A 27,190-nucleotide genomic window follows, 5' to 3' on the forward strand; every position below is an offset into this window, starting at 1 on the left:
CCTGTTTCAAGCCCCAGTGGCTCCCTGGGGGAGTTTTGTGCCCAGGGAGGGGACACAGGGTTCACTCCCAGTTCCTGGCCTCACCAGGGAAATGCTCTTTCAGCCCCTGATATATGGGGAAGAAAAATTGATGTAAACATTGAACCCAGGGTGGTCTGGCAGATCTTGTGAGGCCACCCACACCTGAAAATGAACAGTGTGAGGAAAAAACAATGTAGAAATAGGAAATAATCTTTCAATGCATCCTGGGGAGAAAACAAAGGACTCTCTGGATTTAATTAGAGGTGACAATGATGAGCTGATGATGTCACCCATCATGTACATGACAAGGAAGGATGGGAAGGTCCAGCCTGGGACCCTGGTCACTCTGACCCATGGACAAGGTGGCGTGTCCCAAGGGGCTGCCCCGTGCTGGTAGCAGGACACCCAGCTGGGGTTGGGAAGGGATGTGTGTTGGAGCAGAGAGGGAGCCAGCTGCCATGGAGGAGGGATTTGGGAGATGGTGGAGCCACCCTTGTGAGGAGAAAGTGTTTTGGAGGCAGGGGAACAAGCCCAGAGATGGTGCCAGGGGTTGGATGAGCAGGGCAGGGCTCTGGGTGCTCTTGCTGGGACCCAGTGCAGGCACTGGGGGTGTGCAGGGTCTGCAGAGCCAGTTCCTTTGCCAAAGCTACAGGGGATACTTTCAAAATCCTCTTTTATAGATAGTAAGAGCTCTTTTTTTCTTAATACCTCAGGCTGGTAAGTCTGCAAATGTCTCATCTGAAGCTGAGGTGAGATCCTGCCTGTCCAAGCTGCAGGCAGCAGGGATGTTCTGCCCCCAGCTTCTCTGTGCTGGTGCATTTGGGATCATCCCCGGGGCAGGGGGCTGTGGCAGTCACAGGCACCGTTCACACCTTGGTGTTGGATGGCAGGATTGTGTTTAATTGAGTTTGGTTAATCAGCTGGGAGCAGCAGGCACAGTGTTATCAGGGGGAGGAGGGTGTGAAAAGAGGCAGTGTGGACATAAAGATACTCTTCACCAGAACTGTGGTGACAGGACAACGAGTTATGGGTACAAATTGAAACAGGGAAATTTAGATTAGATATTGAAAAGATGTCCCCGTGCCCGGATGGTGTCCCCGTGCCCGGATGGTGTCCCCGTACCGGGATGGTGTCCCCATACCGGGATGGTGTCCCCGTGCCCGGATGGTGTCCCCGTGTCGGGATGGTATCCCCGTGCCCTGGTGCTGTCCCCGTGTCGGGATGGTGTCCCCGTGCCGGGATGGTGTCCCCGTGCCCTGGTGCTGTCCCCGTGTCGGGATGGTGTCCCCGTGTCGGGATGGTGTCCCCGTGTCGGGACGGTGTCCCCGTGCCCTGGTGCTGTCCCCGTGTCGGGATGGTGTCCCCGTGTCGGGACGGTGTCCCCGTGCCCGGGTGGTGTCCGCACGCCGGGATGAGCCCAGCGCTGTCCTGCCGCGGTGCCACGAGAGGGCAGCAGGGCCCCACGGACCGGCCCGGCCACAACTGCCCCGGGACCCGAGCGGGGAGGGTCCGGCGGGCGGCTCCGCGCCACCCCAGTGCCCATCCTGAGCCCTGTGCCATCTCTGCAGTGCCCATCCTGAGCTGTGTGCCACCCCAGTGCCCATCCTGAGCTCTGTGCCTCCCCCAGTGCCCATCCTGAGCCCTGTGCCACCCCCAATGCCCATCCTGAGCTCTGTGCCTCCCCCAGTGCCCATCCTGATCCCCGTGCCACCCCAGTGCCCATCCTGAGCTCTGTGCCACCTCCAGTGCCCATCCTGAGCCCTGTGCCACCCCAGTGCCCATCCTGAGCTCTGTGCCTCCCCCAGTTCCCATCCTGAGCCCTGTGCCACCCCAGTGCCCATCCTGATCCCTGTGCCACCCCAGTGCCCATCCTGAGCTCTGTGCCTCCCCCAGTGCCCATCCTGATCCCTGTGCCACCCTAGTGTCCATCCTGAGCTCTGTGCCACCCCAGTGCCCATCCTGAGCTGTGTGCCACCCCAGTGCCCATCCTGAGCTCTGTGCCTCCCCCAGTTCCCATCCTGAGCCCTGTGCCACCCCAGTGCCCATCCTGAGCTCTGTGCCTCCCCCAGTGCCCATCCTGAGCCCTGTGCCATCTCTGCAGTGCCCATCCTGAGCTCTGTGCCACCCCAGTGCCCATCCTGATCCCTGTGCCACCCCCAGTGCCCATCCTGAGCTCTGTGGCATCCCTCATTGTCCATCCTGAGCTCCATACCAGCTCCGCAGTGTCCATCCTGAGCTCCACCCTGCAGTACCCATGCTGAGCTCTGTGCCACCCCCAGTGCCCATCCTGAGCCCTGTGCTACCCCCAGTGCCCATCCTGAGCCCTGTGCCACCCCAGTGCCCATCCTGAGCTCTGTGCCACCTTCCATTGCCCATCCTGAGCCCTGTGACACCCCCAGTGTCCATCCTGAGCTCCATCCTGCAGTGCCCATCCTGAGCTCCACTCCATTCCCCCAGTCCCCATTCTGAGCTCTGTGCCATCCCTGCAGTGCCCATCCTGAGCCCATCCTGAGCTCTACTCCACTCCCCCAGTGCCCATCCTGAGCCCCATGCTGGCATCCTGCAGCCCCCCGGGCACATTGGGCACATGCCTTTGCCCAGGGACTGACATTCCCACGTGTGATTCATGCCATGTGTCCCAGAAGTCACCTAGCAGTTCCTTGGGAGTCATCCCTTGCCCAGCCCAGGCTGAACTCTGGACTGGGCTGTTGGTGGTTGTTTGGTGGTTTGGCTCGGGTGGTGTTTTCCCTTCAGCCAGGGCTGGAATCACAGAATGGTTTGGGTTGGAAGGGACCTTAAAGATCATTTTATTCCACTCTCTGCCATGGCAGGGACCCCTCCCACTGTCCCAGGTGCTCCAGCCTCAGTGTCCAGCCTGGCCTTGGGCACTGCCAGGGATCCAGGGGCAGCCACAGCTGCTCTGGGCACCCTGTGCCAGCCCTGCCCGCCCTCCCAGGGAACAATTACTTCCTGTTATGTTCCCATCTACCCCTGCCAGCCATTCCCTCCCATCCTGCCCTGTCCTTCCTGCACACATGGATGGATTTGCCAGATTGACTCCCCTGGACACTGTCCCACACCTTCCCCCAGCCCCAGCAGTGTTTGCCCATCACTAAGAGTGGGCAGGATTAAATCTGTCCAAGCTCTTCACAGACCTGGTGACAATATCTCAGTGCAGGAGAAATTCCCAAGCAAACACATCTAATGATTTCCTTTCTACCTCCTTTTAGATAGATTTGTCAGCAAAAATTCCACCAGGTGATAAACAGGCAACCTATGTCAGTGGATGTGTCCTGGCCACAAGTCCCCACTGTCCTGCCTGTGATGGCACTAGGTCTGTCCAGTGAAAGGTGGTGTGGGGAAGGTGGGTCAGAATCCCCTTTTCCTTGCATAAAATGCAAATCCCAGGTCCTACATCAATCCCAGCTGAGCAGCCTGTTGGTGTTGGTGGGGTTAACCTGCTGAGCCTGTAGGAATCCCTGCCTGGGTCTGTTCCCACTATTCCCTCTACAACTCCAGCTGGAGAGCCTTCTCCTGTCCTTGTTCCAAACACTTCTGCTCTTCAGGAGATATCACACCCTACCCCTGATATGGCTGCATTCTTGTGGCAAGTGGAATGGTTCCCAGTTTTGGGATGACTTGGGGATCTTTTGTTAGAGGTGTTGTATGAAATGCTGGGCCACTGGGAAACCCACCTTCTCCTGGGAGCTCTCAGGACAGGACAGCACTCCAGTACACATCAGGCATGATGCTGTTTTTGTTGGAGTAGTGGTGTTACCCTGCTCCCTCATGTCCAGGCACCAGGAGGTGCTGCTGGTAATGCTGGAAGCATTTTCCCACATCAGCAGCTGCTGCATCCTGAGCAGGGACCCCTTTGTGCAGGCACACACCTCGTGCTGTGGGATTGTAAAGTCCTGGTGGAGCCCAGAAACGGAGCCAGGCACCCACCAGGCACAGGTACCTCTGCACACCCTGTGCTGCTCATTCTCCTTTTCTTACACAGGGCCTGATGCCTGGCACAAGGTTGTTATTTTATTTGTTTTGTGGTGGTGTTGTAATTTTTTGTTTGTTTGTTTAAATACATATTTCAGACAAAAAAAACTAGTAACTCCCACAATTTGCCATGATGTGTCCAACTGCATCTGAGGCTCTGTGCTCCTGAACAGATGTTGGATGTTGCCAGGGTTCAGCAGTGTTAGTGACAGCATGTTCAGATTCAGAGGCTGATAAGGGATCCCTGTATCCTTGCTGCTGCAGCTGAGTCTCCTCCTCTTCCCAGAAAGAACCTTGGGAGCATCCTGGCAGCAGCCACTTGCAAAACCCTTCCCCAGGAGTGAAGCAGAGGCTTTGCAGGAGTATCCTGAGAGGTTATGCTGTTCTATATAGGTAATAAAAGCCAGACTGAGCCTACAATAACTTGTGTTTCTCCAATTCACTGCTGAGCCCTCTCCTGGCATGCAGGGAGCTGAAGAGATAACCAAAACTCATGGCAGTGTAGGGCAGGGGGAAATTGAGGGATCCCAATCCCATCTTCCCAGGCTAGAGTTGCAATGGCAGGTGCAGGAATATGTTTTGGAGGGAAAATATTTCTCAGATCTGAAAACATCCTCTGTGAGATGTCCTGAGTGGTGGATGGGGGATGTGGGTGGGATGAGAGGGAAGTACTGTGTCCAGCAAGGAAACCTCCAGCTTTCTAGGGATGAGGAGCCTGAGCAAGCAGATGAGGAGCAGCTCCTCCTCACTGCTTCTCTCTGGCTCTGGAGGAGCTGGCTCACAAGCAGGGTGTGCTGGGTGCTCCCAGTTAGGTTCCCATAGCAGAAATGGGGAATTGTCTTGTTAGGGCTGTATGCAAGCACCCCAAACCCATCCCACAAAAGCTACCAGGAATTGCTATCCAGTGCTGATGACACCCAAGTGTTTGTCTGGATGAGAGCTGGCAATTTGACAATGAAGCCAGTTTCCCTCTGCTAAACCACATCCCACTGCATTTTCCTCCTTTGGAGTTGTACCCAGAACCCTCACACAAGGGAACACCATGGATCTTTGTCAGTCTGCAAAGGAATCCTTTTGCCCAGTGCAGCTGGGATCTGTTCTAAGCAGGATTAACTGCAGACAGCCAATTCCACCTCAGCCATGGTCTGCTCTGCTCACAGGTCTGCCATGAATCACCTGGCTTTGAGGTTAATCTGTCACTGAGCCCATGGCTGCTGGGGAAGGGGAGCTGTTCTGCTTGCAGTTTTCTACCTTACCTCATTTTCAGAGCTCTGGGCCTTCCCCTGTGCAGCTCCACCTGAGCACTGCTGCTCCTGAAATGGCTTTGCTCTGCTGAATTATGGTGATCTATAATTCTTAGCTATAAAGCAAATAATTCAGAAGGAAGGTTTGATATCCTGTTGCCAGTCATGAGATAACTGATTACACTGTCTTCCCAGCCCTGTTCATATCCTCCCTTAAGTCATGGCTCCAAAACTTCCTTCTCCATGAAGGATCTCTAATGCTGCTTCAGCTGTGATGAAGAAGCTTTGCAGCCCAGAAATGCAATTATCTCTTTTCTCTTCTACATGTACTTTAGTAGTGATGTTAGAAGATGATACTCTTATTTACAAGTGACAAGAGCCTCATAGTATTCCCCTATAAATTTCTTTTTTTCTCTGCCACCCTGTTTTTCAAGGATTCATGGCTTTCCCTCATGAGACTTGAAGTTGCCTGGAGCTGATCTTCTAGAAAATAATTTCTCCAAGAAGCATCTCCAATTCCTGTTTCCCATGTCTGTGTACAGCAGTGTCTCCCTAGATGTTGAAACATCTCCCTACAGCTTTGTTGTAATTTATCTTAGCAACTGCTCCCCTTCTATTCCACTAAAACATGGTTTGGTTGGAATTTGCTCGTTCTGCCTGTGACAGTTTTGATCCTGAGCACAGAAGCATTCCCTGACAGCCAGACAGCAGGGCAGGGCTGTCCCTACCCTCCAGGGCTCTGGGAGTCATGAATGAATTCTGTTTACTTGTATTTCCACATGGCTTGTGCCTTGCCAGATCAGCTGCATGTCACTGCAAGCCCAGTGTGTTGAGACAGCCCTTGCTCCTCTTCCACTCCTCCTCAGGACTGGGAATTTGTTGCTAGAGGCAACAGCCATAAGATGGAGAAAGCCTTTTCTTCTGTAGGTCTGTCACCAGGTTATTAAAAGTTGGGCCTTCCTGGGTCAACCCAGTTATAGACAAATAATTTAAATGGAAGTGTATAGGACAGACATTGGAGTCGAGTCTCATGCTCAGTTGTGATACTTCCCTTGGCCTTAGCAAGTGTTTGGATGAACACAGAACAAAATAAAGGTTCTCTGCATTTATTGCCTTGTGCTCAAGACCACCAGGTGGTTTCCCAGTGGGTTTCAAAGGCCTGAATGTTTCCTGAAAAGTAGTGTTGGCAGTTTGGTTTTGGTAATGCCTCTGTCTATTCTCCATGCAGTGAGTTTATTCTCATAGTTGCTTTTCCCCGCTGCCAAGGGTCTCCATCCCTCCATGTATTCCTTTTGCAGCGTCTTTGGATCCATTTCAGTGCCATGGACACATTAGTGTCACCCACAAGAGTGACCTGAGGGGGCTGGTGTTAGGGTGGGGATAAAGGGCATTCAGCTCCTTGGCCTGGTCCTTTGATCCCCAAAGGATTCTCCTTCTCTTTGGTTTCTCTTTGGCAGGGAAGATATGCTGAGGTGATTTTGTCTCATTCTGGAGCACAGAGAGTGGATATGCAAGTTAGAAACAAGAAAAACAGTTAGAAAGTAGAAGTTAGAAAAGAGAAGAACAATCAGTTCTGTCAGTTTAGACACGCTTGTCTGGAAAAGCTCACACTTCCAAGCAGTGACCTGGAAGTCCTGTTTTTCTCCTTCTCTCCTTGACCTTTCTTTTTTCCTGCTCCCACCAAGCCTACACCTTCAGCAGCTGCATTTATCCTGGCTGCAGCACAGTTTGGCTTTGGGAAGAGCCCTGTGCTGTGATTTCTTTAATACTATTTGTTTTCTTCCCTCTCCCTAACCCAGAAACGACTGAGCTTGGGAACAAGAAGGAGCTGAAATCCATGCCCTTCATCACGTACCTGTCAGGGCTGCTGACAGCTCAGATGCTGTCAGACGAGCACCTCATCTCGGGCGTGGAGATCCACTGCGAGGAGAAAGGGCGCTGCCCCTCCACCTGCCACCTGTGCCGGCGGCCCGGCAAGGAGCAGCTCAGCCCCACCCCCGTGCTGCTGGAGATCGGCAGGGTGGTGCCTCTCTACGCTCTCATCCAGGATAACGACACCAGGGAGGTGAGTGAGAGCCTGCCACGGCCGGCCCCACCCCGCACAGTGCCCTCTGCAGGGTCCCTGCAGCGAGGGAGTGGTTTTGTGTGTGTTTGCAGGGCGGTGCTGTGGGGAGGAAGAAATAGGAATGTCCTATAGGTTGCCTGGCAAAAGATGCTAAGGATATAGAAACTGTAGGTGAGATTGAAATGGAAGCAGTGGTCCACTGAGTGGCTGGAGAACAGCAAAATAAATGCCTGAAGGTCTTCTCCCTTTTTTAAGATAATGCCAGTTGTTGCAAATATACCAAAGAACCAGCAGAAACCCCCTCCTGGCATGACAGGAAGGGTCCAAGATAAGGTTTAGAGATAAGAAAGTAGTAAAACATGGTAACGTAGTGATTCCTATAGGTTGTACGTAAATGTTAGAGAATATGTATCTTGTACTAGATTGGTTAGTGAAAGAGTGGAATATCCAACACAGAAGGAGATTTAAGACTGTGAAAGGAGACCACGCTCTCTTGCTCTTACACCCTTGGACACCCTCTCACTTCATTGCTTCTGTCCCTGCACCCTTGCTTTTACCCCCTTTGTTAACTTACTCCTCTGGTCCTGCTTTGAGCTGTGTCTGGCACCTCCCAGCTCAGCCCTTCTCACCCACACCCAAAGCAATAAACTGCAAAATTCAAGACCAGAATACAGACAGCTCCTGAGTTTGTCCTGACCACTGTCCACCACCAGCTCCTACAGTCAGGTCCTGCTGCCCACCACCCACAGCCCTCTCAGACCTGCATCTCCCTGCTTTCAGTAGGTGAGGGCAGTGCCATAAGCAGCCAAGGCCACAGTCATTCCCAGCGTCCATGCTGGTGTGCAGGATGTGTCCTGTGGAGAGGTCTCAGGAGCCAAGCACCAGCTCAGTCCTTCCTTTCTGCTGCAAGATCTCAGCCATACCTGTTTGAAAGGCTTCCAGGGCTCCAGCCTGGCTTTGCAAAGGTGCAGAGGGAGGAAAGAGCCATGCCCTTGGGACAGTCCCACAGCCACAGGAGGCTCCTGTTACTCCAGGAGGGACCTACCAGGCTGGAGGTCACCAGTCCCTGGGGCTGGAGCTGCAAGAGCTTCAGTGTTAATCCTGTGCAGATTGAGTTCCCACTTTCTCGGTTCACTGCCACTCACACCCCCCTCTGCAGCCCTCTGACCACAATCTTGAGTCCAGAAATGACAGATCTGCTTAAAGTCATTTATTAGCACTGAGCCTGTACTCGATCAGGATGTCTGGAGTGAGCCAGCATGCAGCAGCTGTGGGTGGGATGCAAAGGGCTGCAGGTCAGGAAACAATCCTGGCACATGGAGGTGTGACCATCAGGAATGGTGCTTCACCCCCTTCCCACAGCCATGTGAGAACAGTCCTCATGCTTCCCCCAGTACCCAAGTTTCTGAGGACTGTCTCTGGGGACTGTCACCCCTTGCCTTCCTCTTGATCTGGTTCCTGCTTTCCTATCCATCAACCCTCTTGGTCCTTGCATGAAGCCATGCCTGACTTCCACACCTCAGTTCACCTCTCCTTCCAGATCTGTTCCTCAAACTCCCTTTCTCCCACTATGTTGTTTGTTCTATTTTTTTTCCCCCCTGCATTCTTTCCCCACCCATACCTGCTCTTACCACTGGGCAGTACTTATGTAGAGGTTAACCTGCTGTTACCAATGTGTCCAGAGCAGTGCTGGGATGAGGAATTACAGGTACAGGCAAAGCAGTGGGAGAGCTGGTTTCCTTCAGGTAAGAAAGACATGCTTCCCAGCAGCAATCTGCACAGGGACATTCTTTTAGGGATACAAGAGGTAGGTTAGCCAGTGAGAAGTAGGTAACAGAAGGATCTCCAAGGTCCCTGCTCACCCCCAGGTCCTCTGCATTGCCCAATGCCACCCTGCCTCTCTGGGCTTGGCTGCAAACTCCCCCCTTCTTCCTCCTCCTCCTCCTCACCTTGTCCCCCCAGTCCTGGCAGCACTGCTGGGCTCGCTTGGGGCTCCTCCTTGTCCTGGGGAGCTGTAGTCTGCTCCACCAGCAGCCTCCCTTCCTCCCTCCTTCCCTCCCTCCCCTGCTCCCCTGGCTCCAGCCAGGGCTGGCCCCATCAGCTGCAGCTGGAGCTCAGCCCGCATTGTGCTTTCTGCTGAGGCTGGGAAAACCAGCAAACAAACACAACCCCAACAGAGCAACCAAACCATAGACACCCCACCAGCATTCCCTGGGGCTGTGCTCCCTGCATCTCTCCTCCTCCTCCTCTTCAACCTGCTCACCCAGGAGTGGAGGGGCATCCCCTGGGAGCGTGTCCCTGTGTGAGGGTGCTGTGTGAGCCTGCTGCCCCTCACCCCAGGGAGCTGTCCGTGGGCAGGGCTGGGATAACAGGTGACAGGGTGAGGGATCTGGGCAGCAGCAGGGTGGGGATGCTGCCAGAGCAGGCACTGAGGAGCTGGCAGTGAGCAGCACATGCCAGGACAGGTCACTTTGTGCCATCCACAGTGCCAAATCCTGGGGTGGGCAGCAGGTGGGATCATGTCTTGTCTTACCACCCCCTCCTTAGCTGGGTCTGGTCTCTCATCCCCTTCCTCCCTACAACCCATCCAAGCCCATCCCCATCTTTGCCCCTGCAGCCACAGGGAGTGTTTTCTGCCTTCTCTAGCCCTACTTCTCTTTCCTAGTCATTCCCATTCTCTCAGCATGAATCCCTTGGGTTGCATCAGCTCTACCACTTTCCCCTTCTTGCTCACTTCTGATGGGCTGTCCTGCTCCCTCCATCCCTTCACCCCAGCTTGTTTCTCCCCCTTCTCTCCACCAGCCTCTCTTCTGCAGGATTTTTATTCTCTCCCTCTCCTTCTCTTGCTCTCCTTGGCACCACAAGCAGGGACAAACCCTGGTTCCTGAAGGCTGAAATCCACCACTGCTGAAGAGCTTGCTCCCACCTTGGCACAAGCCTTGGTTCTCTGCACTGGAGGATTTTTCCAGGCAGCCTGGGCTGGGCAGAGCTGTAGCTGCCTCTCTGGAGGAAGTGCAGCTCATTGGAGCCATGACCCTGTCCTGGAGAGGATGGTTTGGTGTGGAGTTGCTGCTGCCTGTGTGAAAAGGTGTCCCCATCCTCTTGTGGCATCATGAGCTTGAACATGATGGATGCTCAGGAAGGGCAGGGGCATCTTCTTTCCTTCACCTTCCCCTGTGAGCAGGGAGGGTTACCATGGAAGAGAAAGGGATTTGGGGGTGGTAAGGAGCTGCCACCACCACAGGGACATCAGCCTGTCAACCAAGACCCTGCAGAGAGCCAGAGCACTACCAAGTTTAAACTGTGACCATGTTCTGTGCACTGAGAGGCTCCCACAGGGTTATGTACCACCAGGAGCATTTCATGTATCATCTGGATGTTGAAACACCCATTTTCAGCACCCAACAGAAGGCTAGGGGTGTCTCAGGCTCTGCACAGTGGTGTTGTCCTGTGCCATAAACAGGATTTTCACTTCCCTGGGCTGAACCAAGTCCAGCATCTCCAATCCTGAGTGTTCCATTGCCTGCTTTTCTCCCTTCATGTTGATGATTCTCAATCAATACAGCAAGTGCTGACCTTAGAGGACCTGCAGGCACATCCCAGTTCTCCTGTAGTGTTAAAAAAAACAATAATTGTAAACACAGTTCTCTTTGCATGTGCCCACAAAGACAGTGCTGTACAGACAGATAACAAGGTCATTTACAAGGTGGATATTGACTTCTGTAAACTCAGCTCAAAGTTTTCCTGTATAAGCTGAGCAGCAAAGATGAAGTCAAACACAGGTAAAGACATTTTACCCTCTTCAGCATGTGTATTTTTTTAATAGGTTTGTCTTTTCATCTGCCTCAGTGCAGTGAGTTATGCACATTTTAAAATTTACAGCTACAGCCCTGCCCAAGGCCGTGCTCTCAGCTGCTGATGACCTTGCCAGACTCTTAAATGCTGGGGTTTCAGTTTCCATGCTGGGTGTCTGCTGTGGGCTGATTTGTGATATTTCTTTGTGTGCATGTTTGATTTCAGCTAAAACTGACCATTTCCAAGGAGGAGATGAGGTGAAAATATATTACTTTGCCCACGTGAAATGAGTTAGAAAACTCTTTATTTCCATGTCAGTGGGAATTGCTGTTTTCTTCTTGCTTTGAAGCAAGGACCTGAAATGTAAAGAGCTCCAGGAATTTTGCCTTTTTCTGTCTAGGGAGCATTTGTCCAGAGGAAATGTCCTCAAGGAAACTCTCAGTTCTGTGATCTGTTCTCCCAGCCCAGCTCCAGCATGACTCCTGCTCCCAGCAGTGGGGAGAAACAATCTCAGTATCAGCAAAAGTATCAGCCCCCTCTTTTCCTTCTTGTATTTCTTGGCTTTCCCCTGTGGTTTAATAGAATAGGTCAAAGAATTTGCACCATTAAGGTCACTGCAGCCTGACTGGGGACTGTGGCAGTGCTGAGCTTGCCATGGTAAAGGTGCTTTGGGGGTTCAAGCAGTTTTGGAAGGGCTTTGTTGAATGTCTGGAGTTCCCTCTGCAGCAGTCCCAGTCACCTGGTGGGATCCAGCTAATCCAGGTATTTCCTGGGATTGTTGCTGTTGCAGCTCCAGTGCTCCTCAGCCTGAGTGCTCACACTGGGAGTTCAAAGGTGTACAGAGACAGAGAAGCTGTGACCTTGGCTGTCACCTTTCAGGGACTTCTCTGGAGTTCTGTGGGTCCTGCTGCATCAGTTTTGATTGATTCCAACACTTCTCTTCTGGTTCCTTTGTGCTCTGCAGAGGTGCAGACACCACTGTGGTCCCTCCACATGAAGCTGCTGAGATTCTCCACTGCAGGGCTGTGGAGAAAACCTCCACCAGATCAGTGGCTGGCCAGGCCCAGCAGCAAAGAGCTTCTGTCTGTGCTGGGGCTTTCTGCTGGCAAAATGCTCCCAGCACCTCAAGGGCTGGTTGCTGTTCAGTGCATGTGGTGGGAGAGAAAGATGTGGTGACCCCAGGTGCTTTTCCTTTAGGGAACATCCTGGAGTCAAAGAGAAGAGCTGCTCCTCACCCCAATTTGGGTCCCCCCAGGTTATGGTGGCTTTTCTCCTCCACCTTAACCATACTTCTGGCAGCCCTCTCCCCATGGGGGGAGCACCATCTTTTAGTGCCCAGCACAGCCCTGGAGTGCACCCAGAGGCACAGACTGAGAGTGAGAGCACAGATCTGCATGATCTGCATGAGCAGCAAACATCCTTGTCCCTTACAGGAAGGCAGGGAATGTCCTGCTTCCCCCTTCCCCTCCCAGGAGCATCCTTGACAGAGATGCACGTGTGCATGTCCAGAGCCACAGGGCAGCTGTGGCCAGTGCAGGGGACAAAAGGCAATGTATGCTGGGCAGTGTGGTCCCTCCTGTTCATGGTCTGTTCATTTTCTCCCCAAAAATCCCTGAAACAAGCTTCTGTGGAGCAGCTGCAGAAATGCTTAGAGGGTGGTGTGCTGAGGGGGGTGTGGAGAAGGGAGGCAGGAGAGATCAATCTCACTCCTACTGGGAAATGGACTCAAACTCCTGCTGTGTGTATTTAAGGAGACAAATGGATGTGGAGCCTGGATTTTTAGGAGACCCCTAGGACCTTGCTTTAATTCGAAAATTGAGTAATCTCAGCATTTGCTGCAGCCATGGCCTCCTCACAGCACACATGGCCCAGCCCAGGGTGTGGGGGCTTGCTGGGGGGCACATCCTGGGCTGCTGGTCCCACTGGCCTCAGCAGGAGCCCAGAGAGTGGCTGGGACCCTGGCAGGGCTCTTGAGGACAGCTGGGCATCACCAGCTCAGGTGACAGCTGAGGCTGGAGCAAAGTTCCTCATCTTGTCTCCCCACTCCTTGCCAAGGAACCATCTCCTGCAGAGCAGAGCACGGCCACCACTGCTGTGCAGTGTCCCCAGGGTGTTTGTAGCCAGGGTAGAAGGTGTTCCCAAGGCCATGGCAGAGCTGATGGAGGACAACAGCAGACACACAGCTTCCCCAGAGCAGCCCTGAAGGCTTGGGGAGACAGAGCAGGGATTTTTTTTTTTTTTTTTTTTTTTTTTTTTTTTTTTTTTTTTTTTTTTTCCCACTGTCAAAGCTGACAGGGAGCCTGGGCCAATGGGGACAGTGTTTTTGTGGTTGAGGTGAGTTTTTTGTTTGGTTTGGGGCGTGTTTCTTTTTATTTGTTGTTGCTTTGTTTTAATACCTGCTAATTAGCCCTTGTCCTCCTCCTCTGGGCCTGGATCATTGTGGGAGCATCCCATAACTAACAGAAACCAGGGTGCTGCCCACCCTGGGTCCTCTCAGCACCCTGACCTTTCCAGCACACCACTGATGTCCCTCTGCAGGATGAAGTGCAGGTGATGCTGCTCTGGGGGGAGGCAGCCACAGGCAGGGAGGGTGTGAACACCACAGGGTGAGATCACTGCCAACAGCAAAACTGCATCCTCCTTTGCTGAGAACCTGGAGCAGCCTTTTGGACACGAGCTGCATCATCCTGGAAAGGGTCTCTGGCCTGGGAAATCCTTAGCTTTCCTCCCCTTTTTTGTTTTTCTTCCCTCATTCCAGAGATGTCTAGACTGAGGAGTGACATCTCCTGTGAGCAGCATTGAACCTTGCTGGAAGGGCATGGAAGGCTCTTCCTCCAGCTACCCTACCATCAAGGTAGTATCCTGTTCAGGCTGTGAAAACCCTTCTTGAGCCTTCATTCTCCTCCAGTGGCCCCTGCCTGTGCCTGATGGAAGGTGTGCATGCCCCATCTCCATCCTGCACACAGGAAGGGACAGGATGTGTCTGTTTGCTGCTGTGTCCCTGGACATGGGATGGAGCCTGTCTGCTGGCATGGCTCAGCCTGAGCCACACTTCCTTCTCTCCTTCTGCACTGAGAAGAACAGAAGAGCAAACAGAGACTGGGAAATCAGTACAAAATCCAAAATGAACCTAAGTTCCAGCTTCCAGATCATGTCCTTTATCTCTGTCCAGCCTACGTGTTCACCTGTGGTTGGTTTTGTATCTCCCTATAATTCCTTTTTGATTTTTCCAGAAACAGAGATGTGCATCCTAGACTCAGTGAGCCATTTTCCATATCACTGTCAGCCATGGAGAAGACCAGGCATTCACAGATAAGCACCCAAGCTCTTTCCAGTATCCCATCTGCAAACACCAGCCCTGTGCTGTGTGCTGAGTCCTGCAAATGTTGATCTGGAAGGTTCCTTCATGTCCTCTCACTTTCCTCTCCTGGGATATCAACAGAAAACCCACAATCAGGAATAACTTAATGCTTCTCCCTCCATCAGCCAGGTCTAACAGAGGACAAAGGAAGTGTTCTTCTCTATTCTGTTACAGAATGTCTCAGCTATAAAATGGGGCCAAATGGCCTCCCCCTGAGCACAAATAACAACAGGAGAAAGATCCATATGCAATCGAGTGTAGGATAAATGTGCTTAGCTGATCGTTTGTTTCCCTAATATTTTTTTTATGAATAGGCTTAGCTTATGGTAAGATGGGACTTTATGGCCCTGTAAGTCTTGCTTGTGTCAAAACAAATGAACTAGCCATCCTAGGGGGGAACTATCAATCCAATATATGTGTGTGCATGGGTGTGGGGAATCAGACCTATTATACCTTTAAGAGCAAATTAGATGCTGTTCCTATGATTCATAAAGCTATATATCTAATGGCATGACTCGTCATCTAGAAAATAAACGTTTCGAGCCAGTTTCTCATCTCATAAATTTCCCCTCTGGCACCGAAGGACATAAACTAAATGGGCTGACTCACAGGGAAACAATACAATTTGGATACTTTTAAATAAGAGATAAAATTGCCTTAGGGCACAGAGGGGTGCTGGGGTCCTGGGGAGTGCAGGGCAGTGCACTGGGGGCCACTGCCATTCCCAGCAGATCAATCCCCCCTGGGAAGCCCTTCATGATTCCAGACCCTTGTGAAAACATGACCACCATGGTGAAGCATCCAGAATGGAAGTGGTCATGTTTGACATGGACTTGTGTAGGTGCTGTCTCCTGGCAGGGAGGAGAGCACTCACTGCAGGTTCCTGAGCACGGCAGGGGAGAACAGGAGATGTGAGAGCCCAGCCCAGGGCAGGAGGGGAAAGTGGTTCTCAGCCACCAGAGATCAGGAAGGTCCCTGTGCATTCATTCCCACCTGAAGCTCTGCCAAAGGCTGCAGCTTCCCATGGGATGGATCTCAGCACCTTCCCTGCATCCTTGTCCATCACTCTTGGTCCTTCTGGTGCCACTGGGCTCCTTGTTTGGGTGGCAGCTGCCACTCCCTTCTTCTGTGTGATCTCACCTATTCCTGCTCCCCATCAACTTGCTCTTGATGGTTCCCCACCCCTCAACACACATTTCTCAGCACCAATGGGAAAATCCCAGAAGTCACTGGCTCAAAACTCCACTGGAAAGCAAGAGAAGTCATAGAATCATTTAGGTTGCAAAAGATGTCCAATACTGAGTCCAACCTTTAACAATCTGCCCCTTGTCACACCATAGCACTAGTGCCTCATTCAGTTGTTTCTTCAACACCTCCAGGGATGGAGACTCCACCACCTACCTGAGCAGCCCCTTCCAATGCCTGACCACCCTTTCCATGCAGAAATTCCTGGGGCTGTCCACCCTGCCCTCCCTTGGCCCAGCCTGAGGCCATTCCCTCTCCTCCTGTCCCTGTTCCCTGGAGCAGAGCCCGACCCCCCCAGCTGTCCCCTCCTGTCAGGGAGTTGTGCAGAGCCACAAGGGCCCCCTGAGCCTCCTTTTCTCCAGCTGAGCCCCTTTCAGCTCCTCACCCTCTCCTCACATGACTCACTCTCCAGCTCCTCAATTCCCTTCTCTGGACACACTCCAGCCCCTCAATGTCTTTCCTGTCCTGAGTGGCCCAAAACTGGACACAGCACCCAAGGTGTAGCCTCACCAGTGCCCAGCACAGAGGGACAAGCCAGGGACAAGCTCTGGCTGCCTGGCTCTCCCAGCCTGGCCTGGCATGAGTCAGGACAGAGGCAGGAGCAGCACGGGCAGATGTGCCCCTGGTAACCTGGTGAGGGGGTGGAGGTGTGCTCACCCTAATGAGCACAGCATCCATCCCATAACCTCGTTTGTGTGAAGGGTGACACAAGGCAGATGGCAGCTGGGTACCTGAAGGATCTAATTAAAACTTATGTGAGGCTGGGCAGGCAGAGCACAGGGGATTGCTCATCCTGCTAGTGCTTAACAGCAGGAAACAGGAAAAGAAGGAATTGACTACTGGATTTACTAAAGGGCATGGATGGGGCAGGTGAGGTTTCTTCCCTAAGTGGGGGATGTGCAGGGAGGAGCTGGGTTAGGGGATGGGGAGGGGGTGTGGAGTGACAGGGGTTGGGCTGGGGGACAGTGGAGCAGTGGCATCAGTGTGACAGTGCAGCCCTTCCAGAATCACCCACATCTGTCTTGCCTGCAGCACCTGTCTGTGCACACAGGTACCCTCAGCAGAGGGCATTTATCTTGCTGCCTGGGGAGAGCACATGCTTCCCCATCCATCTGCACTCATCCTTTGCTGCTCCTTCCCTGCATGGACCCACTGCTCTCTGTCTGCAGATGTGTGTCTGCATCCATTTATCTGGGTGTCAGATAAACTCCTCTCTTCATCCCTCTCTCCAATTACTTTGGATGCCCTTTCCAGCCTAGCACTTCAATTACTTTCTAAAGAACAGAGTAAAATAATGTCACATTTTCTTTCCTTCACGTGTTCATTCCTTCCTTGGGTTTTTTGTTTTTTGTTTTTTCTTTCCCATTTTTTCCATCTGGAACAGTCCCATTTTGTAAATGCCTGGAAGCAGAAAATTCTGCAGATGTAAGAGCCTTGAAGTGCCTCGTTGAAGGTGCTGGGGAGTTTGAGAAGAGCAACAAAACCCTGGACAATGGGAGCCCTGACGTCAGGCTCTATTTATACCTCCTTTCAGCAACCTCCCTGGGATGGTGCTTTTCCTAGAGTGTTCTGCTCAAAGCTGCAGCCTGAGCTGTACCTGTCCTCCTCAAAGGACACAGTTTTATTTCTAGGCATACCCTTGCAGCACAGGCCATATCACCAGGGCCAGGCTTCCACAGGCAGCTTTTCATGGCAGGAACAGTGCTGCCTCAAGTAAGGCTGCTCCATGTGGATGAGGACCTGTGGAGGTGTTTCAGCTCCCAAATGTGCCTCTTGAAAAGTCAAAAGCTGGTGTTTTGGTGTTCTGATTATTCTAGATGGGCGTTGTGGCTTTGCAGGGTTGGGTTGGATGTTGTCTCTGTGTGTGAAGGAGAGATGTTTATGAAGCTGGAAGTTTAATTGCTGGTGAAGGGTAATAGGAGAAGCCACCATGAATCCATGTGGTCCAAACCAGAGCAAGGTATGGAGTGAGGGAAGCCCCATCCTGTGGTGTGGGGACCAACATTGAGCACCCTGAGCTGAAGGATGAGCACAGCAGGAACACTGAGGGGTTAGACCTGGAGGGATTTGCCAATTCTAACCACAGCTGTTATTCCAGAGATTCTTTGGTACTATTAGGAGCAGTCAGGGTGGCTCCTGGGGACATCCTGCAAGTATTTTCCAGGTTTTATTTTTTCCTTCCTGATACTGCTGTTTTGCTTGGGAGTGTTCCTTAGACAAGTGAATAAAGCAGCAGTTTGCTTGCAGGAGGGCACTTTGTGTGAGTAACAAACCTGTGAGAAGGATGGAAGGGGCCTGTGTTGTTGGGAATGTAGGCATTACTTTATTCTCAGGAGGATAAAAGCAGCTGGGCAGAAGGGCACAGGGAGGAGTGGAAGAGTTTCATTGAGCACAGCAGCAGTGTGCAGGTACCGTGTACATTCTGTTCACTGTCACTGAGGGATTTAGGCTGGTGCTCCTTCAAGCAGCTCAGTCCTCCCCCACAGGAGATCCCCATCCCCACTTCAAAAGCACTCAGGGATGAACCAGCATCACTCAATACATGGGAGATAAACTCAGGGAGGTGAAGGGCCATGGCCAGGGCCATGCAGAGGCCATGGCAAGGCTGGGGAGGACACACTCCCCCAGCCCATCCTGGATTTCCTGATCCCAGAGCTCTTCCCCAGTGCTCAGCCTCTGGCCAGGTTTCACTGAGTCTTTAGCACACGTGTTCACGCTTTTTGTTCTCACATCAGGCCTTCAAGGGAGCCCTGATGAGCTCATACTGGTGCTCTGGGAAAGGTGATGTTATCGAAGACTGGTGCAGGTGTGACCTCAATGCCTTCGATGAGAACGGACTCCCGAACTGCAGCCCTCTCCCTCCGCCTGTGTACGTATCCCTGTGAGCCCCCTGCTCACCACCAGCCCCTTCCCGTGGGTCACAGCCCCCAGGACCACTCCATCCCCAGGGTCTCAGCCCGTGGGCACCCTTGGGCCTGGGGGCTGCAGTTCAGCCCTCCTCACCGTGTGACTGATGCCTTTAGGATATCCTGGCTCTGGTTCTGACCCTGGAAGGTTTCCTTATAGATTTTCATCACCTGATTAGCAGGGCTTGTATAATGGGATTTCAAATGTTGAAAGAAATGGAATTACAGTGCAATTCATTGTGGCTTGTCAGAGCGAGAGCAAATCAGGAGCAAACTGATGGGGAATTAGCTGAGAAAGCAGGAAGACTGGCTCCAGCGAGCCACAAGGAGCAGAACACCTTCTCAGTGAGCCAATATCCTCAGAGGGGATTCATTTCCCATCCCCAGTCCAGCAAACATGCTGTGTGTTTGGAGCCAGACTCTCCGTGGCCCTGTGCTTGGTGTTGTCATCTACCCCGGAGCAGAGGGAGTGGACGCCTCTGCATGAGCACAGCCAGGAGCACAGAGCTCCTCTGCCTTCATCCCAGCCCACGTTGTTGTGCTCTGGGCAGGAGCTCCTGCACAGCTGCCCCGCTCTGGCTCTCCCCACACCCCTCTGAGGTTTGCAGCTGGGTGAATTCACGCTGCCTCTCCCCCTCTCTCCCTCCCTCACCTTTGCTTGCTGGCGATGCAGACCTGACCCTCCCCTCCTGTGGACTCAGCCCTGCTGGCTTTCAAGAACCTGGATCCATTCCTGTTTTGCTCCTGGGGTGTTGGTCCTTGCTTACCTTGCTGAAGTTCAGCAGCTCTCCCAGACAGTGAAGAGACAATTATATCTCTCCCTTTAGATGAGATATTTGGGGTTGCATGAGCTTGTCTTCTCCAGGGGGAGGCTGCCAATACGTTGGGCTGGACTCAAGTGAACTTCAGCTGGAAGTTCTCTGATGCTCAGGAGCCTGTTCTTCTCCTGTGACCTCTGTCCTTGGGGCTTTGTGGGCACACCCACATGTGTGAATGTGGGCCTTTCTAGGGGCCCTGCTGCTTGGAGAAGTGGGTTCCTGCCCAGAAAAGGAGCTGATTCTTGCTTTCTCGCTGTCTCTGCCCAGGCTGCGGCTGTCCCCCAGCGTGGAGCCCTCCAGCACCGTGGTGTCCCTGGAGTGGCTGGATGTGCAGCCTGCCATCGGCACCAAGGTGTCAGACTACGTCCTGCAGCACAAGAAGGTGGATGAGTACACAGACACAGACCTTTACACAGGTGGGTGTGAAGGAAGGCAACCTCCTCGTGGTGCACAGGGCTCCTGGTGGTGTTTCTTGTGCCCTACCTGGCTGGGAGCAGCTGCTTTGGTGGAGAATGGTACACACAGCCAAGGTGTTGCATGAGGTATCAAACCCACTCCATTTAGGAGAGGTTTCTGGAATCTTCTGCAGACATGGCTATTTGAGGGGAAGGGGAATTACCAAAACACAGTGAGGAAGAAGGAAATTATTGGTCCTTTTTTGGACAGGAGAGCTGTGAGTTGGACTTTCTGGAGTGAGTGTTGATCTGATCAGTCTGAAATGCCAGAGGATGGTGGTTGTAGGGGGAAAGTCATCCCTCAACAGCACAAGGGCTTTAATGGCTTGTTTCAGTGAGTGACAAGTGACCCACCTTTGAAAGGACATTTTCAGTTGTCTTGCACACAAAGGGACGCAAAATCTGCAGTATTTAGGGAGATCATTCAAAGAGCACAACATTTCTCCAGGAGAACCTGAAACTTCCCTGAGTTGGAGATTAGTTCTCAGGCTTGTACTGAGTGTTCTACACCTTAAAAAGGCTTTGTCAGCAGCTCAATCCATGCTCCAGGAGCTGCTGGACAAGGCAGAGGGCTGTGAAGGATGGGACTTAATTTGGGTGAATCAATGACTGATTTCCGAAAATAGGACTTGAGACCCTGACTGATGGCAATGCTTCAGGGAAAGCCAGGCAGAACCTACTGCTTTTTGCTTGAGGATTTTGGATGTAGTTTTTTGAAGAAGCTCACAAGAGTTGTCAGGGGCAGCTGGCTGTTGACCAAAGCAGAGATTTACCTGGGACAGGGCTGGTGCTGGAGTGCAGAGCCTCACAGTCCACATGCAGACTTGCATGGGCTCCCAGCGCACCCTGGCAAGGTGCTCAGCTGTGTTTCCCTGTTGGGAGGACAGGCTCAGGAAGATCACTTAGACCTCACAGCCACAGGGAAGTTTCCACCTTCTCTGTTCACCTCAAGCCCATTTATTCTGCTTCTGCAGTATAGATCCACCATATCCAAAAACTGTGTGCTGCAAGAGCTGGCCTGTCTCTGCTGAGAGAGCAGATCCCCACTGCTGGGGGGTCCAGCTGTTTGTGGAGATCCCTGACAGAAGAAGCAGAGGTCTCCACAAACGAGATCTGCAGGAGGTCCCTGGATCATACACCTGTCCCATCCCACGGGACCTTTCTCCTACATCTTGCCAGCATCCCCTCCCAAAGCTGCCCAGTGTGGCCATGGACCCTGGGTTATGTCTCTGGGTTCACAGCATGGAAGAAGGTTTGTTCTTTATCTTGGAGGGGCACCTTGCAGTAATGGAGAAGGAAAACAAGCCACCAAAGGAGGGGCATTGTTTTGGATGGGGATTCCAGATTGCTCACACATCAGTCAGGTGAGGCCAGACCAGGGAAACATGGGGTTTCTCCTCTGAAGTGGCTGGATCTTTGCCTGGCAGCCAGAGTAGGAAATACAGATTATTATTATTATTATTATTTTCCTTTTATGACTGCCATGTGTTTGACAGGCAGTTGAATTCATTGTGGGGAGCTTCCCTCCCCTCTGCCTGCTCTGGGGGACTGTTTGGGACAGAATGACCCTATTAACAATTAAAGAGAAAACCCAATCCTAAATCTCTCTTTTTTTTTTTTCTTTATTTTTTTTTTCCCTGTGCTGTTTATAACCAAACAACATTCCTGCCTTCATTCCTTTCTTACCCTACAGACCCCTAATGCCAGATGACTTGATTCCTGCAATTACCTTGTGTAGGTTTGCAGAGGTGCTGACTGCAACAGCTTTCTACAGCCAAAATCCTGCCCTGGATATCTCCTGACCACCATAACCCACCCACCCCACTGCACCCCAGCTTCTCCCATCTGAGCAGCATCCACAAAAACAATAACTCAGCCTCAGAGGGGGAATCTTTGGAAGGGGAGTGTGGGATATGAAATTTGGATGGCTTTTGATGGATATGGGCAGATTTCTCTTCCCCATCAGTCTCCCAGCTGCTGGCAGGGAGGAACAGGTTGTTCCCATTGCTGAGAGGCACATCACAGGTATTTGAAGAGCAGGCCAGCTCTGGGCTGGGAGGATCTGGCAAGGTTGTAGGGCTCTTGAGGATGCTGCCACTCATCCCTTGCAACTCTTGAGTTTCAATGAGTTATTTGTACTTGGGCAGTGGTTTTGTTTGCTCCATTGCCAATTGTAGCCCTTTCTTATTGGGATTCCTAGGACTGACAGGGGTTAGAACTCTGCCAACCTGTTCTTCATTCCTGTGGCAAACTAGGTGGTACCTGGTTCCAGCCTCACCTGCCTTCTGCCTTCCTCCTAGCCCTCAAAACCCTCCAGTCTCTCCTTGTCCTCTGCCTTGTTCTGCAAGTGGAAGATGTAACCATTCCCTCGAGCCAGAAAACATTTGTAGAGCAGAGTCAGGAGGAGTTTTGAGGCTGGTCTAACGTGGGTCCCCTGCTCCCTGCAGGGTTCCAGTGAGACAGGGCTGCTGCAGCACAGGGCCAAGGGAGCCAGGAGCCTGCATGGCTGGGTTGCCCTGGGCTGAATGAGGTTTTTTTAAGAGGCTTGTTAGTGGTGCTTAGAAAAACACAGCCCTTGGCCCATGTGAGGCAGAGAGGAGGTGAGCTGGTGTGTGAAACGAGCCACGCTTTCAGCAGCAACACATGGGGAGCCAGCCCAGAGGACAGGGAGCAATTACATCCCAAACTGTTTATTAAAACTTGTGGAAATTAGTCATAACTCCATGTGTGCGAGGGCTTTGTAGTTGAGTGATGCTCTTTGTTTGAACATGGGCTCTGAGAGGGTGTGTGTGTGTGTGTGTGTGTGTGTGTGTGCATGGCCCAGCCCGCCAGCACATTATGTCATGGACCAAGCAGGCTGCACTTGAGAGAGGGAGAGGGAGAAATGTGTTTTACAGGGTGAGGTACAAACTGAAATGGCTGTGAACATCTGGAACTGATATTAGGCTTGGAAAATGTTTTCTGTCACTCCAACACTCCTCTGGAGGAAGGTTTGTGAAGTTAAGAAGCTCCAAAGGGGATGAGGGGGAGGGATGAGGGGGATAACATGGCTGTGGTGCAAAGTGCTTTTCATGTCTCCATTCTCTAAGCAGGGCTGTGTCCCTGCATCTGCCACACATGGCACCTGGGCTGTCACCACCTCCATTGCTGTGGCTTTGGCTTAGGAGGTCCCCTGGACCAGCTGAGCCCCCCCTGCCTGAGCCAGCCCTGCATGGGGAGTGCAGCATCTTCTAACCTGTGCTGGGAGACAGAAGGATCCTTGCCCTGGTTTTAGGATTGGGAGCTGGGGAGCTAAGCTGGGAGCCCTTGCCTGAAAGCTGAAGGGTGAAATGCTCAGGAGGGAGCAGGCAGACCTATGTTTGGTTTAACACCACCTGGACCTTCTCTGGGGCCCACCTGGGAGGTCAGACCCACCTGCATTTGGGCAGGCTGCTGTGAGTTTGTGTAAGCAAGGTTTAGAAGTAAAAAAAGCACTTTGAATGTGTTTTTAGAACATTTTAGGGGATGGCTAGGGGAGGAGGAAGGGCTGGGCTTGGCTGTGTGATGGATTGGGGTTCGTGGGTTGGACTGTGTTGCTCCTGGGGTGGTGTCTGTGTTGTGGCTGTGATGTTCTCAGTCCCTTTCTCAAAATTCTCTCCCTGGTGCAGTTTTCTTCCCCTTGTGCCCACTTCTCTGTTGCTGCTGGGTCTCTGAACACTCATTTTTTGGGGCTTGGGGGAGCTGCCGTGTGCTTGCACCAGGCACAGTGAGGAGGCTGGGGAGGGGGTGGTTTGAAGAAATCTCAAAGGACTTTGCTGTCCATCTAAGTCAGACCTTGCACACTCTGATGTAGGAGTGGACTCTCTCTTAATCTGCAAATGGAGGGGACAAAACAAGACAAAGATAGAATTCCTTCCCTGAGGTCACAAGAGCTGTGAATAATCTCAGTATGAGAGCCTGAGCATGGGGCAATACTCACCTGTGGGGGCAGAGACAGGTGCAGGTCCTGCATCCCCCAGCTTGTGCCCTGTCCTGTGGTCACTGCTCCATCAGGAACCCTCAGGCTGACCACTGAGCCAGTCTGCTCCTCCCAGCCTTTTGCCACTGGGGTGAGCAGTGCTAGACCTGAGCACAGCACCTGCAAGAGCTGTGTCCTTGAGCATGAACCCACCTCTTCCTGCCTGTGCTTCAGTAGCAAAGTGGGTAGAACTGGGGGGATGCAGAGAAACAAAGCATCACTTGCTGTCCCTGTGGTTGAGGGTGGCAGTGAGTGTGAATGAGGTGTTGTCCCAATGCACTGCTGGCTCTGTGCTGCTGATGGCAAATCACAGAAGGATTAGGAGGCTCCCCCCTCTCCCAACCCTTCATCCTCTGTCCTGCTCTGTGTTGGCTCTCACACTGTGGTTTTGCACCTTTGCTGTGGTACTTCACAGCTCTGTGTGCACTGACAGCTGAATGGGGTAGCTGGGGACAATGTGGGGTATTGGCTGAACAAAGTGTTCAACAAACAGTGAACAGCTCACCTGCTTCTGTACAGCACTCAGATTGGGATGCCATGTCCAACCAGGACAGGTGAGATCTCAGCAGAGACTGCCAGGCTTTAACTCTGATATCAAGGGATGCTGGCTGCTCTGGAATCTTTTTGACCATGTTAATAAGAAGTAGCCCTCATCCAGAACAGCTTGTAATCCTCAAAGAGAGAACAGGAGCACAGCCTGCTGAGTGAGCCTGTTGGAGAGCTCAGAGCAGGAGAATGCAGAGTCTGGCAGCTAGCTCAGAGCCTTCTGCTGCACTGGGACCCTCCATACACAGGGCTGTGGTGTGGGGCAGAACCAGCAGGTAACTTGGGAGTGAGTCTGGACAACAGGCAGGGCAGGAAGATGGGCAGCAGTGGAGAGTGGGCTCTATAAAACCTGTGCACATCACCATGCCAGCATTACAGACTGCTCTGGAGCAGAGCTGCTCTGCACGGGAGCCTGTGCACAGCATCATTTCTATAAAAGAAAGCAAAAGAGGTCAACTCAGAAGGCTGAGTGTTTTGTACACTCACAAGTTGTGCTCTGAATTGAGGCTTGGGAGTGTCTTATTTATAACTTCACAGTTGTGATATGTCTGGATGGCTGGGGATGTATGGAAATAGCTATGGCAACCAGCTCCTTCAGACACCCTGTTGTGTGCAAGCTGTGCTGCTGCTGCCCTGTGAAAAACTGGGGTGGGAGAGGAGAGGAGAGGAGAGGAGAGGAGAGGAGAGGAGAGGAGAGGAGAGGAGAGGAGAGGAGAGGAGAGGAGAGGAGAGGAGAGGAGAGGAGAGGAGAGGAGAGGAGAGGAGAGGAGAGGAGAGGAGAGGAGAGGAGAGGAGAGGAGAGGAGAGGAGAGGAGAGGAGAGGAGAGGAGAGGAGAGGAGAGGAGAGGAGAGGCGAGGAGGGAGAGGAGAGGAGAGGAGAGGAAGGAGATGGAGAGGAGAGGAGAGGAGAGGAGAGGAGAGGAGAGGAGGAGGAGAGGAGGGAGAGGAGGAGAGGAGAGGAGAGGAGAGGAGAGGAGAGGAGAGGCTAGGAGAGTGAGGAGGAGAGGAGAGGAGAGGAGAGGAGAGGAGAGGAGAGGAGAGGAGAGGAGAGGAGAGGAGAGGAGAGGAGAGGAGAGGAGAGGAGAGAGAGAAGAGAAGAGAAGGAGAAGAGAGAAGAGAAGAGAAGAGAAGAGAAGAGAAGAGAAGAGAAGAGAAGAGAAGAGAAGAGAAGAGCAGAGAAGAGAAGAGAAGAGAGAGAAGAGAAGAGAAGAGAAGAGAAGAGAAGAGAAGAGAAGAGAGAAGAGAGAAGGAGAGGCAAATACTGTTCCTGTCATAAAGGAGTCAGTGCAATCTTCATGCAACCACACTCCCATTATAAGCCTTAAAATCACCTTTCAGAGTGCTGACTGACAAACTGGCCAGCACAGAGAGCAGCAGGAGGAGTGGACACTGCCCTTAGGAAGCTGTAGGAGCTTGGGCTCCAGCCAGGAGCTGGGTAATGTGTGAACATTGGCCCTGCCTCTTCTGCAGCTAACACATGGGTTAAGATGTTTTCAACACCCAGAGTGCCCTTCTTGAGTGCTGAATCCACTTCACTTGTTAGCAGAAGGAAAGATGATTCAAAAAGAAGCCTTTGAAGTGAAGGTCAGGTTTTTGGAAGCTGCTTCCTGGGATGTGTTGTGTAATAGCACCAAGCAAGTGCTTAATTTTGGCCATTGCCCTCCCTGTGAAGCTCTGATTTCTCTCTCCCTGGGACAGCTGTAGTTATTTCCACCTACCAGTGTCATTTTTGTATCCTGGAAAGCAGAAGGGAGGTGGAGGGTTCTCAACTCTCAATTAGGGTTGAGTCAGTTGCTGAAAAATTTCATTAATTCACATTTCCATATGGTTGTTCCAGGGTTTTTTATTTTTATCTGCCCAGATACCTTTTGGCCAGAACTGGGCATTATCTTTGCTTTCTCCCAAATCACTTTATAGGTGGAGACCTGGGACTGTCTGCCCTTTTCCTGCTGTCTGCAGAGGATGGAGCAGCCTGGCTGGTGCCACCAGTGTGTCATGCATTTCAGGAGCACTGTGTTTGCCAAGGGCTTTGTGCTGTCTGCTCAGAGCTGCCTCTCCCTCAAGGACAGCTGTAGATGCTGCCTTGTAGCTAAGAAGCCCCTGAACTTCTTACATGGCAGTTAATGAGGCCAGTCGTGGAGTTTTTTTACTAGTCTGTAATTTTATCCTCTAGGATTAAGTTTCTCCTGATCTGGAAAAGTCAAGGCCACAAATCCATCTTGTCAGAAAGCATCAAAAGCCAAGGCTGCTAACACAGCCAGATGGATCACGGCATGTGAGTGCACAGCAGTGGAACTTTTTCATAGGAGCCTTTATTGACTAGACAGGCTTTTTTAATCAATAAATTGTGGCTGGAATTTGGAGGGAAGCTCAGTCTGTGTTTGCAAAGCTGGTGCTTGGCAATGCAGCCCTAAGCTGTGTGGAAAATACAGGCTCTGGGGCATCTGTGGATGCAACACAACCTGCTCTGGGAGGAAACTTGGGCATTCTCACTGAGTAAAAATCTGGGTCTTCCTTTGGATGGGCTCTGAATGATGCCCAGACTGAGATCCTCTGCCAGGGTAGGATCTTCCTGGAGATTTTGCATATTGCTGTCATTCTAGCCAAAGCCTGGGATGGTATCCTGAATGAGATGGGGAATCTGCTTTCCAGTCCTCTGGCTGCAGTTGAGGTTTCCCAAGCATTCAGGGTTGTCAGGTGGCTGAAACACACAATCCAAAATGTTAGCCAGGGTCCCTCCACAC

At 52.1% G+C, this 27,190-nt stretch overlaps 1 protein-coding gene across 1 annotated transcript in view; it reads left to right on the top strand.

The window, feature by feature from the left end:
* ASTN2 (astrotactin 2) overlaps nucleotides 1-27,190 on the top strand; it is a 316,378-nt gene that overhangs the window by 215,129 nt on the left and 74,059 nt on the right. The window contains exons 17-19 of the mRNA XM_079324231.1: nucleotides 7,058-7,323; nucleotides 18,460-18,593; nucleotides 19,716-19,864. Coding sequence (XP_079180357.1) covers nucleotides 7,058-7,323; nucleotides 18,460-18,593; nucleotides 19,716-19,864 — 549 coding nt within the window. The remainder of the gene's footprint in view (nucleotides 1-7,057; nucleotides 7,324-18,459; nucleotides 18,594-19,715; nucleotides 19,865-27,190) is intronic.

Source organism: Erithacus rubecula, assembly GCF_903797595.1.
Source record: "Erithacus rubecula genome assembly, chromosome: 21".
Lineage (NCBI taxonomy): Eukaryota > Metazoa > Chordata > Aves > Passeriformes > Muscicapidae > Erithacus > Erithacus rubecula.